The sequence below is a fragment of the Brugia malayi genome (genome assembly GCF_000002995.4).
Source record: "Brugia malayi strain FR3 genome assembly, contig: Bm_v4_Chr1_scaffold_001, whole genome shotgun sequence".
Classification (NCBI taxonomy): domain Eukaryota; kingdom Metazoa; phylum Nematoda; class Chromadorea; order Rhabditida; family Onchocercidae; genus Brugia; species Brugia malayi.
The window spans coordinates 629,065-643,884 of record NW_025062475.1 but is presented as its reverse complement, the minus strand read 5'-3'; the positions used below and the strand labels follow the sequence as shown (position 1 = coordinate 643,884).

At 23.7% G+C, this 14,820-nt stretch overlaps 2 protein-coding genes across 2 annotated transcripts; one reads left to right on the top strand and one right to left on the bottom strand.

The window, feature by feature from the left end:
• Nucleotides 1-3,319: 3,319 nt before the first annotated feature.
• On the top strand, nt 3,320-6,509 carry Bm795 (Uncharacterized protein; the record flags this gene model as incomplete). Its single annotated transcript, XM_043076131.1, has 9 exons — nt 3,320-3,400; nt 3,623-3,835; nt 3,917-4,141; nt 4,401-4,511; nt 4,688-4,817; nt 4,936-5,095; nt 5,709-5,914; nt 6,057-6,177; nt 6,272-6,509. The coding sequence occupies 9 exons, from the start codon at nt 3,320-3,322 to the stop codon at nt 6,507-6,509; spliced, it is 1,485 nt and encodes a 494-aa protein (XP_042932065.1).
• Nucleotides 6,510-6,672: 163 nt separating this feature from the next.
• On the bottom strand, nt 6,673-12,667 carry Bm7856 (Uncharacterized protein; the record flags this gene model as incomplete). Its single annotated transcript, XM_043076130.1, has 14 exons — nt 6,673-6,702; nt 6,950-7,123; nt 7,319-7,515; nt 7,887-7,992; nt 8,185-8,325; nt 9,088-9,228; nt 9,624-9,805; nt 10,231-10,276; nt 10,731-10,898; nt 11,071-11,151; nt 11,511-11,585; nt 11,781-11,840; nt 11,958-12,395; nt 12,611-12,667. The coding sequence occupies 14 exons, from the start codon at nt 12,665-12,667 to the stop codon at nt 6,673-6,675; spliced, it is 1,896 nt and encodes a 631-aa protein (XP_042932064.1).
• Between the last annotated feature and the right edge of the window lie 2,153 nt (nt 12,668-14,820).

Sequence of the window (14,820 nt, the reverse complement as noted above, 5' to 3'; positions counted from 1 at the left end):
ATCGAAATGGTAAAAAAAATTTGGACATTGTCAAATGCAAATGAAAGTCTTCAATTTGTTCCAATCAATTTGCGTAAAAACAAAAAGTTCAAATAAAGCAAAGTTTAGCAATTTCTTAGATATGCGTTGATCCAATAATTTGTTAACGAAGCCCAACCTAAGCCTAAACCCAAACCTAAGCCTAAGCCTAAACCTAAACCTAAGCCTAAACCTAAGCCTAAGCCTAAGCCTAAACCTAAGCCTAAGCCTAAACCTAAACCAAGCCCAAACCTAAACTTAAGCCTAAACCTATGTCTAAGCTCAAAATGTGATCAAAATGTGATTTAAGCTCAAAATATAGTTGGATTTATATTTAAGAAAAAAAAAATTAATTTAAATGTTTAAAAACGATTTATGCCGGAAAATTGCTCTTTCACCTGAACAAATGATATCGAGGTAAACTTAAAATGAGTTTTATCAAAATAAATTTATCAAAATTTCCAAATAAACTTATCAAAATTTTAGTAATAAATGTATCAAAATTTTTTTAAATCTTATTTATCAAAATTTTCTAAATAAACTTTTTCAAAAATAAATTTTTTTTATATTATCAAAATTTTCATAAAAGCACTTAGGAAAATTTTATTATAATATGAAATGAAATGAAATGTAAACATAGAAACAAACAAAACTGTAATGTTAGCTAATTTGAATTTCATTGAAAATGAAAAATAATCGTTTGTTTAGATTCCCAAAGTTTCTTGTATTTGAGATAAAATTTTTTTTATAAAAAAAAAAGTTAAATACTTTTAATAAACTTTCAAAGAGTTATGATTCAAGGATGAGCGATAAATCAGAATTATTCAATTATTCATTTAAGTATTATCATCGAATATTGATTACTTTAAAAAGTTAAGTATTAATTAAATATTGATTTTAGATTAGCTTATTAGATTGTGAAAATGACATTAATTTTTAATAAGCTTTTAGTCATTAAAATGATATTTGCGTTGATAGTCATTGAAAATTTTAGGGAAATAATTCGATTAAAAAATTATTACTATTACTAATTAAATTGATTAATTCATATAATTAAATTAAATCTTAGCAAATTCAAAAAGCTTCCTACTCTCATCTTAAATATTATTTAAATTGTTCAAATTGAATTGAATTTTCTTTTCTACTAGATCTATCAAATTTCTTTTTTTTTTTTTTTTTAGATATCAGAGATTTCTATCAGATCATTATTTTGCTCTTACAATAATAGTTTAACTTATTGTAGGAGATTTTTTTTTTAAAAGTTTTTTTCCATCCTAAAATGTCAACTTTTTGTCTTTTCCCCTCTCTCTCTCCTTCTCTCCCTCCCTCTCACGCTTTTTCTCACTATGATAATAAAAATTTTAATCAAAGTAAACAAAATTGAAATTTATGCATGAATGTGTCGAAATTAAAATTTTAAAATTTTAGTTTGCTAAAAAATAATTTCTCTATTATTGTTAAAATTATACAAACTTTGCATAAGTTTAAAAGTTTTTTTCAATTAATTAATGATAATATAAAAAAATTAATTCAACAATTTAAATTTTTAAAATTAATAAATAATATCTTTTTTTAACAAATAATATTTTGAATTAATAAAAATTTAAATTAATAAATAATATTTTCCATATGCTAGCAATAGCTTATATAATTACTAATAGTTATCAATCAATATTTATCAGTTTATCAATAGATCAATTAAAATGACTGTAACATTTCATTTATAATTTCTATTTCAACCAGTATCACAACTTTATTTTCTGTATAATAAATTCAAATTAGTCTTATAGATCAAATTGAAAATGCAACTGATTCAGTTCAAATCAAAATAAATCAAAAGCTCAAAAATTTATTATCATTTGAAACATTATTATGGTATTATACCAAACTGATAAGACGATTTAACAGCAGACAGTCCTAATTTTAACACCATTTTATTTAAAAAAAAAAAGAAAATGTTTCATTTATCTTATGCTTGTCTCTCAAAACTGATAAGAATAATGAAATTCCGCCTATCATTCTTATCTGATATTTATGAAGCATTGCATAAGTACCGTATAACTATAAACTTAGTGATTAACTATACTACAAAAAAAAGTGTAAAAATGTAAAAAGTACACTGAGAAAGTATTGAAATTTCAAATTTGCACAACATTTTAAACTTTATCATTTTCCAGTCATTAATTTTAAACTTTATCACTTCCTAGTTATTAATTTTAAACTTTATCATCTTCTAGTCATCAGTTGATATCACTGATCATTTCTACTTACTATTTAGCCCCCTTTATTTTTTTTTTTTTTGCTTTCTTTTTTCTAGCGGAAAAGTTGAAAATTTATCAGTGATAATTTTTTAATTAATTGACAAATGATCTAAACAGGTGGTCATTTCTAATGATATCAATAGCTTAGTGTAAATTTGTTAATAATAATATATTAAAGAATGTAACACAGTGAAATTATCATATTTAAAAATTGTCTTACTGAGTAAGTCTAATTGTCTGTCACTAATTGTCAATTTCAGTTTTTTTTTTTTTAAAAAAAAAGGAAGATTTCTGTTTCAACCATTTTGTCTTGACCTAAACAATTGCCGCGACATTTTATTTATTTATTTTTTTTTTTAAATGAAAGCCACTGATTTCAAGAATTACCGAATAATTCATTTTTCTAAAGAATTTTAAGTAATTAAATTTACACAGATCGATTCAGAATAGTTAGATGAAAAATAAATTTAGCTAATTCTCAGTTTTTATTTTGTTTTGTTTCTGTTTTTTTTTTTTTTTTTTTTTTTTTGTAATTTTAATAATATTGAAAATGGATAGAGCATTCATCGAGAATAATCAAAATGAAATATTATTTAAATGATAAAATGGAATGAACTGTCATCCTGTCAATATTTTTGTAAAAAATTATTGGATTACTTTTTTTTTTTTTTTGTTTTAAATTCTATTTATCATCTACTAATGACATTTTGTATGATTAATTAGCTGTAAAACTGTAATGTATCAAATAAATTTATTGAATTGATCATTAATTTCTTTTTTTTCAAATATTCCATAGCAAAATGATTGTTAAAATATGATCAAATAATTTGAAATTAAAAATACATCCCACTGTTTTATATCTGCTTAAAGAAAAGTAGATTTTGAAATTAATAAACTTTTATTGTATCAAAATTTGAAATCTTGAAATAAAATGAAAATTCTGAATATTTAAAATTTTATGAATTTGTTATTCATTTCTCCTAGAAATGAAGAAAATGCTATGGCTTTTACTACTAACAGTATTATTTGAATTTGGATCAATGAGCAATCATACACCAACAATTCAAATGAGAATTACAAATTTGGGTTTAGAATTTATCAGTGAATTTATCACCAAAATTGTTAGCAGTTATCTTTTTTTTTTTTTTTTCAAATTTTTAATAAGTAAAATTTGCAAAAACAAAAAATTGCTTTATTTTAAATATTTAACAATGCTTTATCATTCATATAAAATTTTAAAACATTCGTTTTTTCTTTTATGATAGATTAAAATTCAACAAAAGATTCATTTACATTTTTTTTTTTTTTTCAATTATTTAAAATTATTAGTTAAAAATTTGTAGCTCAATCAACAATGCAATTTTATGATACCATTCATGGACTTATCAGATCCATCATTACAAATAAATATCACAAATGCAACTATTAGCGAATTTATTTCGCCAAATTTAAAATTGAAACCAAAATCACCGCATGGTATTGTCATTGAAGCTACCAATGGTTCATTGAAATCACATTCTTTTTTTACAACATTTCTTCCACTTATCTTCAAAACGGTAATAATTAAATTTAAATTGCATTAAACTTAAATTTATATTAAAATACAAACATATATTAATGAAATTATTTTCATACAGGTAACAGTAACCGGTGAAGCAGATGTTAATGCATCAAATTTTATTGTAAAATTAGAAATGGATGTACTCACAAGAAATCTTCATCCATTAATTAAATTACGAAAATGTGCAATGAATATTAGAAATATCAGTGTTGTTTATCATTCAAACAGTAATTTATTAAATATTTTATCAACGATGAAAAATTTAATGTCACAAATTATTGTACGAAAGATAAGCACTGAGGTAAGTGAAGAGAGACAGAGAAAAAAAAAGCGCTTATGGCGCTAATGTATTATTAGTAAAATGAAAAAAAAAAAAAACTTACTGTTAATTTGAAATATATAAAATTTGATAAATATATTCAAATCAATATTAAATTATTATTTTTTTAGTATTATTAATAATGAATGATAGCTAATATTTATTATAAATAAAAGTTTCTTCGTTTTCTTCTTTTTGTTTTTTCCTTCATTTCAAAAATTTACAAAAATTTTACATTTAGTTCTGCAAAAGAATGAATCAAACAATGATTGCAAATGTAAATGATATGATATTACGCATTCCTCAATACTCAAAACTTCTCGGGAATTTGTATACTAATTACGAATTTCAGGTATGATAAAAAAGTTAAAACTTCATATTATCATCAATTTCATGTTAATATAATAAATTAGCTGTTAGAATTTTTTTTTCCTATTCAATACTAAATAATAAGAAATTGCATTTTCATTTTTTTTTTTTTTTTAAATATAATTTATAAAAAAAAAAAAAAAAACAAAATTATTACAGGAAGATATGATTGCCGAAGAGAATTATCTTCAAGCTAATGCTTTTTGGCAGATATTAGCATTTCAACCTTCATTATATATTAATAAAAGTTTAATTAAAATTAATACCACTATACAATCATCATCTAATGGTAATTTAGGATTAATTAATAAAAATTTAATTTCCTTTTAAAACATTTTTTAAAATACTAAAATTATTTAATGATAATATTTTTATATGTTTATCTAATCATTGCAAATTGTTTACAGCTTTCTATAATATCTCTGAAAATAAACATATGTTTCATATTTGGTTATCGGATAATATTGCAAATAAATTATTTAATACATTATTTGAAAATGAATATTTAATACTTTCAATAGATCATAATTTCCATTCTGGAATATTTGCAAAATTTTTGAGAACAAAGTAAGTTAATTTTTACTGGAATACACTAAATTGAATAATCATATTAATGATATTAAATTAACCAAAAAGAAATATTTGATTTTTGAGTAACAGTTATGAATTATTGAATAAGTTAAAATTTAAAACTCTTTTCAGTTATATTTAATTAATTAACAATTTTTTTAATTTAATAATAATTATACATTGAAAAGAATGAAATGATAATTTTTTAATTTTTAGCTTTCATAGCATAGTTTAATCAAATTTATATTAGAATTGTTATGTTTACTTTTTTAATTTCAACCAATCTTTTTTTTTTTAAAATTACTGAAATATTATTATGATTGGATGAATGAGTAAATTTCTATATCATTTTTTTTTTTGCAATTATTTATCAAAGTTTATAAATCAGAAAATGTCCAAATATGATAATTATTAAAATTACTCTAAAAAGTACTAAAGTAATTCTAATTACAAGAGTAAAATTGATATTAAAGTAATTCGAAAGTAATTTCATTTATCATTTTTTCTTTTTCTTTTTTGGTTAGCTGGAAATTTTGAGGTGAATATTTATCAATTAATCCTGCTAATTACTAAATTCTAATTTAAAATTAATCTAAATTATTTTTTATAGTTGTTTATTTTATGAATTATGCATTGGTCATTTATTTCCAATATTTGCAACAAAATTTCCTAATCAAACAGCAACGATACGTTTACATGCAATTAAACCACCTGTTTATTCTACAACTCCTAATGGTATTACAGTAAATGCTGTATTATTATTCGAATTATTCATTCCAAATTTTGAAAATGAAATTGATGGATTTGCTCAGTTCAGTAAGTTTCAATTTTTTATTTATTAAAGCAATTTTAAAGTAATTCTATTTGTCCTTTCTTTCTTTTTTTTTTCTTTCTCTTTGATTAGTTAAATTAAAATTAGTTAAATTAGAATTGAAGAAATGATTGATATAACTTTCAGCAACAATGACCAGTTATACCATTCTACCATCATTTCATGATCAAATATTATTATTTCAAATTGTTGATGCAAATGTTTCGATAATTGAATTTACTGCAAATATAGGACAACTTCCAACTTTGTAAGTGTATTAAATGTAATAAATTTAAATTTAAATATATTAATTAAAAAATATGTCACAAATGGTAATAATAAAAGTTTTTTTTTTTTTCCAGATTGTTTAATATGCTTATGAAAACAATAAAAGTAATTAATTCTTGGATTGGTACCATAGTACCAAAAATTGGTATCACTTTACCTATTATTGGTGGATATGCAATTGAACAATCAACTTCAATTGATTTACTCAATGATACAATGCTTATCAATTTGAATTTTGTGAAAAAATCTAATCAGACTTTTTCTTTCATTGAAATAATTTACAGTGATTTATATCCAACATTTATATATTAAAAAGTTAATAATTTTTCTTTCGTTTTTTTTTTTTTTTTTTTTGGAGTACTTAATTAAAGAAATGTAATAAAATGCTAATGCAAGAATTTCATTTTATGCTTCTTGTTAAGCAGTGTTAAATTCAAATGAAATAAATGCCAATAAATTGCATCCAAATATGCTATCACATATAATCATCGTTTCCTTTCAAAATCTGCAATAACACCAAATTTTCAACTTTTCTTTTTTTCCATTTTTTTTTTTTAAATATGTAATTGATTATTTAATTACCATACAAATATGCTGACTTAAACAGTAATAATTATAAAAGTAATATTTGTGTCAAACTCTTCTCTTCAATTTATTTCTTTCTTTTGCTTTACCATATGTCTCATTTTTTGTCATACTATTAAATTAAATAATAATTCATTAACTTAGATCAATGATTAATCCTTACTTACATTTATAGCATCCATAAATTTTCTTTCATTTTTAATCAAATTACATTGCTTTGCATAACATAAAACAGTTTGTAGTACTAAACGATAATCTTTCAAGAATCGCAGAACACCGTAACGACATTTGCGCACCGCTATAGCTGCATTCAAGACTGACATACGATGTGTCTCCGTGATCTGATTTTAAAAAAAAAAAAATAAAAAATAAAATAAAATGAAATATGTTATAATCTATAAAATAAAATATGATGAATGTGAATTTAAATGTAATGTTATCAACCTGTGGAAGAATATGATATAAATTTACAAAAATAAAAAAAAAAAAAAAGATATATATATATAAAGTGATATAAATTTATTCGATGAGCATACCTGTCTCATTAGCAATGAGGTAATTACAAAAATACCACTCCTTCGAATACCATAACTACCATGAACAACAATTGGTTTTCTTCTTTTTTCATTTATTACTTCCATAACAGTAATCATTTTAATTAATAGCACCGATGATATTGCTTTTTCATCTGTCCATTCATCATATCGCATAATATGAATGCATCGTTTATTTACTAAATTAAAATAATATGCAAATTAGTTTAAATAAATTTACTACATCATAGAATTTTACGATTAATTGAATGAAAGAAATGAATATAAATTGTAGAATGATCGTAGAATTTGCAGATGATCACAAAACTATATCATTCATTTCAATTTTAAATTTTCAAAAATTAATTAAAAAATATTATAATAGTATCTATGATTAGTGAAGTAAAATATTTTTAACTTTATTGCATAGGTAAATAAATAATTTATGTTTTAACAAATATTTACAATCAACAACATTATTTGTTTCTAAGTTTTTGATCTAAGAAAGAATAATGCTTTTCGAAGTGGTAAAATTGAAATTATTGTTGTAGCAATAAATCCTATCACTTACTACCACTTCTAATTTCCATATTTGTAAGCACGGCTTCATAAACAAATAAATTTGCCACAGGTGTATCGATAATTTCTCGAGTCTCAAGAGAAAATCTTTCCCTTACCTGGAATAATAATTATTTACAGTGAATCAATCAATCAATCAATCAATCAATCGATCAATCAATCAATCATTTGATGCAGAGATCAAAAATCGTTTTAAAAAATTAAATTATTGTTATTATTCATCGTTTTAAATGTAAAATTAAATTATTTTTTGTGTTATTTTGATGAGGAAATGAGTCATTGAAAATGACCTTAACTAATTGTTGTTTTTTAAAACTGAAATATGGATAACAAGTCATTGGATCAGTAAGTGGATCCAAACAAATCACTAGTCGCACATGACATTGCCATAGCATCCGAAAGAAATCAATCAGTGATTGTTTTGTTGGACCCTGCAAAAATCATTCATCTAATATCATTTCCGGAAATGTAATAAAGAATAAAATCGGAAAAGTAATAAAGAATTATAATATATTAAGAATACTAATCAGCTAAGTATGATTGGAATTTTTCTCTTGATGATAATTCAATGAAAAATTAGAATGGAAAGTTTTACTTGATTTAGAAATGATTAATCTACAATGATTCATTTGAAGTTTAGGATGAGAATATCTTTAGTTTAACAAGAAAGATTATAATATTTTAATTTTTAGCAAAAATTTCAAATAATTTTGTTTTTCATGCTTAACTTTTATAAGAAAATAACTGAGACGGAAGTAATGAATCATTATGCAATGAAAATATTAATTATTTTAGAGTAGTAATACAAATCACTATGTGTATTATAGTGATTTAGCAAAAACATAGGTAGCTTAAAAAATAAGAATGAAAAGAATTAGGAAAAATAAAAATAGAGCTTAATTAAAAATTTGATTATATTTTGTAGTCAAATCATAAACATCTTTACTAATACATCATCAATATTTTTATTTGATATATAACTAATTTTAATGCTTCGTGCTTTATTATTTATTCAAATTATCTCATTGAAATTATTTATTATTATTATTATATTACATTGTTATCATTTTATTATTATTATATTACATTGTTATTATTTTATTATTATCAATTATTGTCCGGAAATCTTCGTTGAAACTTTTTTTACTGAAACTTTTGGAAAACTTTGCTGAAACAACTGAAACAGAATTTACTTGTGCGATGATAAAATTGCCATACGGAATATTAATTTGTGATGCATGAATATATCGTGAATCATTTGTTAATGTTGGTAGCAAATGTACAGCACCTTCATTAAAGTTAACCACAGTCGGTGATCGATTCTTTCCGTCATTCTTAAAATTAAAATTAAACTAAGAAAGAAGTTATTGTTTTATTTTGAATTAATCACAATTATAGTATTATTAAAATAATAAAGTAATCGATCATTTTAACTCTATAAAGAATATCCTATTCATTTCTTTTAAAGTTAACATGAAGATTGGAAGAGATTTTTTTTTCGAATTATCAGATTATACTATATATTATTTAAATTGTTAATATATGTTTAGAAAGGATCTTTTAATAATGAATTTGAATTTGAATTGAATTAAGCTCTGCCAAGAAAAACGAATTTGCACATGAAATATTAATTATTTTTATAAAATAAAAACGAAATTATTTAATTATGCTTTTTTTTTTTTTTTTTTTTAAATGGAGTAAATAAAACATGAAGAAACTATTACTATACCATTTCTTCACTTTGGCAAAAATTAGAAATATGTTGTTGTTGTTTCCATAAAAATTTATGTTCAAATTTCATTGCTCTTTCTAGATCTTTCTTTGAGAAAATATAATTGCATGTGAAATCCATCACATTTTCACCTTTTACTAATTTTTGAGCACTTAATGCATCCTTTGCAATATTTCTATCTAAAGTGAAGAAACTTTCCCAATTTAATTAATTTCTTCCTCTTCTTCCTCATTTAGAACTGTTTAAATGTTCTGAGGAAAGAATTGAGATTTACATAAACTTTTTAAGATTTAATTAGATTATTAGTTCTCTAAATTTTCAAATAATTAAGAAACTTATGGAAATAATTGTGGGTAATGGCTGAAGAATCATTGAAATAAATTCAATAAAATTTCGAATGGCTTAAGCGATCACAGGCGGTATTTGCTATTGATGAAATGATCAAAAACAAGAACAAAAACAAAAAAAAAAAACAAAACAAAACAAAAAAGCAAAAAGATATATTTTTCTTTTTGTTTTTGGATAAATAATAATAATTAGATAAATAAACAATCACCTATCCGACTGAAAACAAATGTAACGTCTTTGAGCAAATTAAACTTACCAGCCATTTCTGTTGGCATTCCCTGAGCTGAATCTATTTCGCTTTCCTAAAATGATAATTTCACTTGTTAAATTTGAACAATTTCAAATTGAAGCATCTAAATTTATTCTGCTACCTTAAAGTTATTTACTAGTAGTAAAACTTTCAAAATTATTTAAAAAAATTGTCTATGCGTTATTACTCTGATAACGATTAATTTTCTTATTCGAAAAATAATAATAAATAAGTCTAAATAGATATCAAATATCAAAAATATATCCAAAACAGAAATGCTGGATATTGAAAACGGAAAATTATGAGTCAAGATTACTCTAATCATTTGAATCGCAACTGTAAAATTAAGGTTTTCAGTCTTTTGAGTATCCAATCAACAAGCAATTTCCAAAATGTAAATGACCTGATATTTCCATCGGTATCTAATATTTCAATTTTCATGTTCAATCTTCAAAATTATTCTATTATCCTAGTTAATTCGTCCATTTTATTGGAACAAGCTTTACCTTCGATTCATCATCAACAGTTCGACTATCTCTGGATAGCTCTTCTGTTTGAGATTGTGATTGTATCAATGGAAGATTAAAATCTTTTACTCCAAAAGTTTTTGATTCCTCTAAGTTTATGAGACTTTCCGTTACACCATCCAATAGTTCATTGTAGTAAAAAGGACGCTATAAAAAACTTTGTATAGCCTTTTTTTTTAAAAAAAAATGCTATATCAATTTTATGAAATTCAAGTGATATTCAAAATTTTCCATTAAAACATTCAAATTCAGTAATTGCTTGAAATTTTTAGAGATAAAAGATGAATGCGAAAAGATAAAACTATTAGTATAAACATACCGGTGTTCTTTGTCTAATTGGCGTTGTCAGTTTCATCTCTCTAAGATTTGGCGGAATTGTCCTACTATAGGGATATGATCTCTAAGAATGATATATATTTTGCTTTAACATATCAAAAACAAAAAAAAAAAAAAAAAAAAAAAAAAAACATATCAAATCAGCTTAATGTATATTTATAAATGATAATACATGTAATACGAAAATAGCAATAACTCTTTAATAATTTTCTAGCATTTACTAATTTTGATTATATTGACATCGGTATATATCAGCGTATATGATCAGCTTTAAATTTGAAATATTGAATTCTTAAACTAACTTCAGGAAAACTTGATTTAAGCTTTAGTCTTAATGTACAAACAGAATTTTAGCGTTATTTACTGATATGCTTACTTTTGCAAATAGTCGAAAATGAAACTAAAGAAAGTTTCTTTTTTAACCTGTGATGAATCGTCGTTCGTACTTCGAAGACTTTCTGGAATTCCATCCAACAAATCATTGTAATAGTAAGGTCTCTAAAAGGAATCCATCATTTTCTTTTCTTTTTTTTTTATATATATATATTTCTTTTTGCAGAATTAATGAAGTTGTTTACAGGAGATCATTTATTTCGGACTTCCGATTTACTATTCCGTACTACCACTTCAATCCCTGTTTTATGCCTTTTGTTCGAAGTGAACTACGCTCGGAATTATTAATAAAAGTTCTACCGGTTTTCGTTTTGATGCTTTTTTCTTCGTCTGAATTACTTCGCTCACAGTGTGCTCTTTCTAAAAAAGAAAAGTGTAAACTGTAATTTGTGTCTCTGCGACAATTGTTTAAATTTCAATTGTCAACTGAAATGTCTGATAGTGTCAATCGTCTGATGTACTTAATCTGAATATAACCTTTTTGTCGAATTTAATTGATTCATCTTCTATTCCTTCTGTACTTCCTAAGCTTCTTGAGCTAATAATATACTTAGATTCTTTTGGTTCGCTTTTCGTGTGTCCATTTTGACTTTCCTTTGTGTATTCCTTAAAGTTTGAAATCTCTTTTGAAAAATCTCTTGAGCCAGAAATCTTTCGAGTTGTTTCTCTGAAGCCAAGATTTCCTGTCATATGCTCTTCGGAAAAAGAACTGGATTCTTTGGAATCAAAGTGCTTCTTCTCAGAAATCTCAGCTATTTTTTGATCTATTTGTTTCTCAATTTTTTCACCCGATTTTCCGATTGTTTTTTTAGGCGAACCATTTTTAACTTTCTTTTTTGGTAAATCTAAATCAATCTCTTCATGACTTGATGATTCTTCATCCCGTAAATTAGACAATATTCCATTTGTTTTCCACTAAAATGTCCAGAATAAAAACGAAATAAAAATATGGATTAATTTCAAACAGTTAATTTGCACATCATTTTAAATAATTTCAAAATCAAAATCAAAAAAAAGAAAAAATAACTGAACAAAGCAATCGTTCAATGAATTTAAATGAAAATTTGCAATGTGAAAAAGTCTCAAATTAAAACAAAGTAATCGATCAAATGATCACATCCAGAACACACCTTACTCATTAGCTTCATCTTTTCCATTGAACTTATTAATCGTTTATTTTTCTCCATTTTAATTCAAAATGATCAATTAAAGAACCGACCGTTCTCAAACACTTCAATTGAACAGAAAAAATTTTGTCAATAATCTTATCACTTTTATTTGCAACTATTATGGAAAGGTAAAATGAATGAAATGATAAGTGGAAAATGAATAAAAAACAGTTAAATTGTTTAACTGTCATAAATTTTCTTATCGTTCAAAAAAAAAAAAAAAAAAAACTTCTACACTTTTTCACAATCATTTTAACTTAAAAATTTTCAACCACACATATTTATTATTCAAATTTTTTTGTCAAATAATCAATCCTAAATTATTTAATGCTTATTATTGACAGATTTTTTTTTTTTTGATGATCTCTTACAATAGCTATTAAAATTAAAAATAAACATTCGAAAATTCATTTCATCGCATTTTTTTAATTTTCAAGAAATTATTTAATGAATTATATAATTTCAAGAAATTCTTTAATGAATTATATAAGTTTAGTTTGTCTGCAATCATTTCCTGAATAAACCTCTAACTTACCGATAAAGAAAAGATACCGAACAACCGGATAGCACCACATCTCCCTTTACCGGAAACATTCAACTAACCAATTTGGACGAGTGATATTTCACTTTTGGACGAGCAATAATAGATGTGCTGAATCTATTCAGGTACTATGATCCGGATTATTCCTTGCTCTTTTGTTAATCCGGTTGATTAGGATAGTTTGTTTGTTTCTTTTCTGTATTCATTTATTTTCGCTGTACGGGAATTTCAGATAAGTGTAATTCATAACGTTGATTAATCGATTATATAATATAATGAATAAAATATAAGTTTTATTCAGAAGAAGGAATGGAATGACGATAATGATTCAGATGGAAATTTGCATATCTTTTACTTAGTTAAAAAATATAAGTTATTTAGGGTAATTAGTTTACAAATTTATAAAGGAGGATAGTTTTTTTATTAGATAAATATTTGAATAAAATGAAGCTGTAAAATAAACATGCCTAGGATCGATAATATTTGTAGTATGTTTAATCTTTCTTTCGATCGTTTATTCATTCAAGTTGTTCTTTTTTTTTACATGAAAAAGAAAATCGAGACAATATGCATTTAATTATGGATAATTATGGATTCGTTTTTAGATGAAAATTTTTCAATTGCAATAAATTTATTGAATTATATTTTGAAAATTGTTTAAAGTCGTAATGTTCCTAACTGATCGAATGAGCTTAACTATAGATTTATTATGTTTGTTGATGTTTACGAATTGTTTGGTCAATTCAGTTTAGCTAAATTCAAAATTTACTCTTGCAGAAATCATTTGACCTTATTTCCGTATACACAAACAGACAACTCATCAGTGGAATAGTTTGAAGACTTTCTATTTCTGAATTGGAATGAAAGGAAGTTCATTTGCAGAATAACTATCACTTGAATTATTCACTACTAATTTCAGGTTATCTAATTTTAATTCTCTCATATTCCCTTTCTCAAATTTTGGACATGTAATGTTCAAAGAAGGATTTTTATCATCTTAACAATTGATTATCGTTTAATACTCATGAATATAATATTTAATTCATATACTTGTTGTTATACTGTTGTTCCATATACTCATCTACCTGTTATTTTAATTGGCCACTTTCCCTTTTAGATTTCTTATTTCAATAACTTACACAAAACGATAAATCTTCACTGATAATTTAGCCATTAGATATTAACTTACAGCTACTGGAGGTAAGATATGTCGAGCGAGAAAAGTGATGATAAAAATTTATGTGTAACGAATAACACTTTGGGTGGCCAACGTAAAATGAAAGACAAAAAGGTAGTTGATGACGAGAAAAATAATAATGAAACCACTGAAGGGGCTAGTTTTTTTTTTCTTCCTTTATCTATTTCAAAATGGTTTCATTGTGTATCTAATACTTTCATGGGTTTTAAATTGCAGTAATAATAAATACTTTTAGAGTTAGTAGGAATAAATGAATTTGATCTATTAGAGCTATTATAATGATTTTCTCTTTTACTAATAATCCTTTTTCAGAAAATAAAGCGTTTCAATAAAATATAATAAAATTAAGGGTCCTAATAGAATTACAATTATAAATATTTCAAGTATTTAGGCTAGAAAAAAAAAAAAAACCAAAGAGAACGGTGACTAATA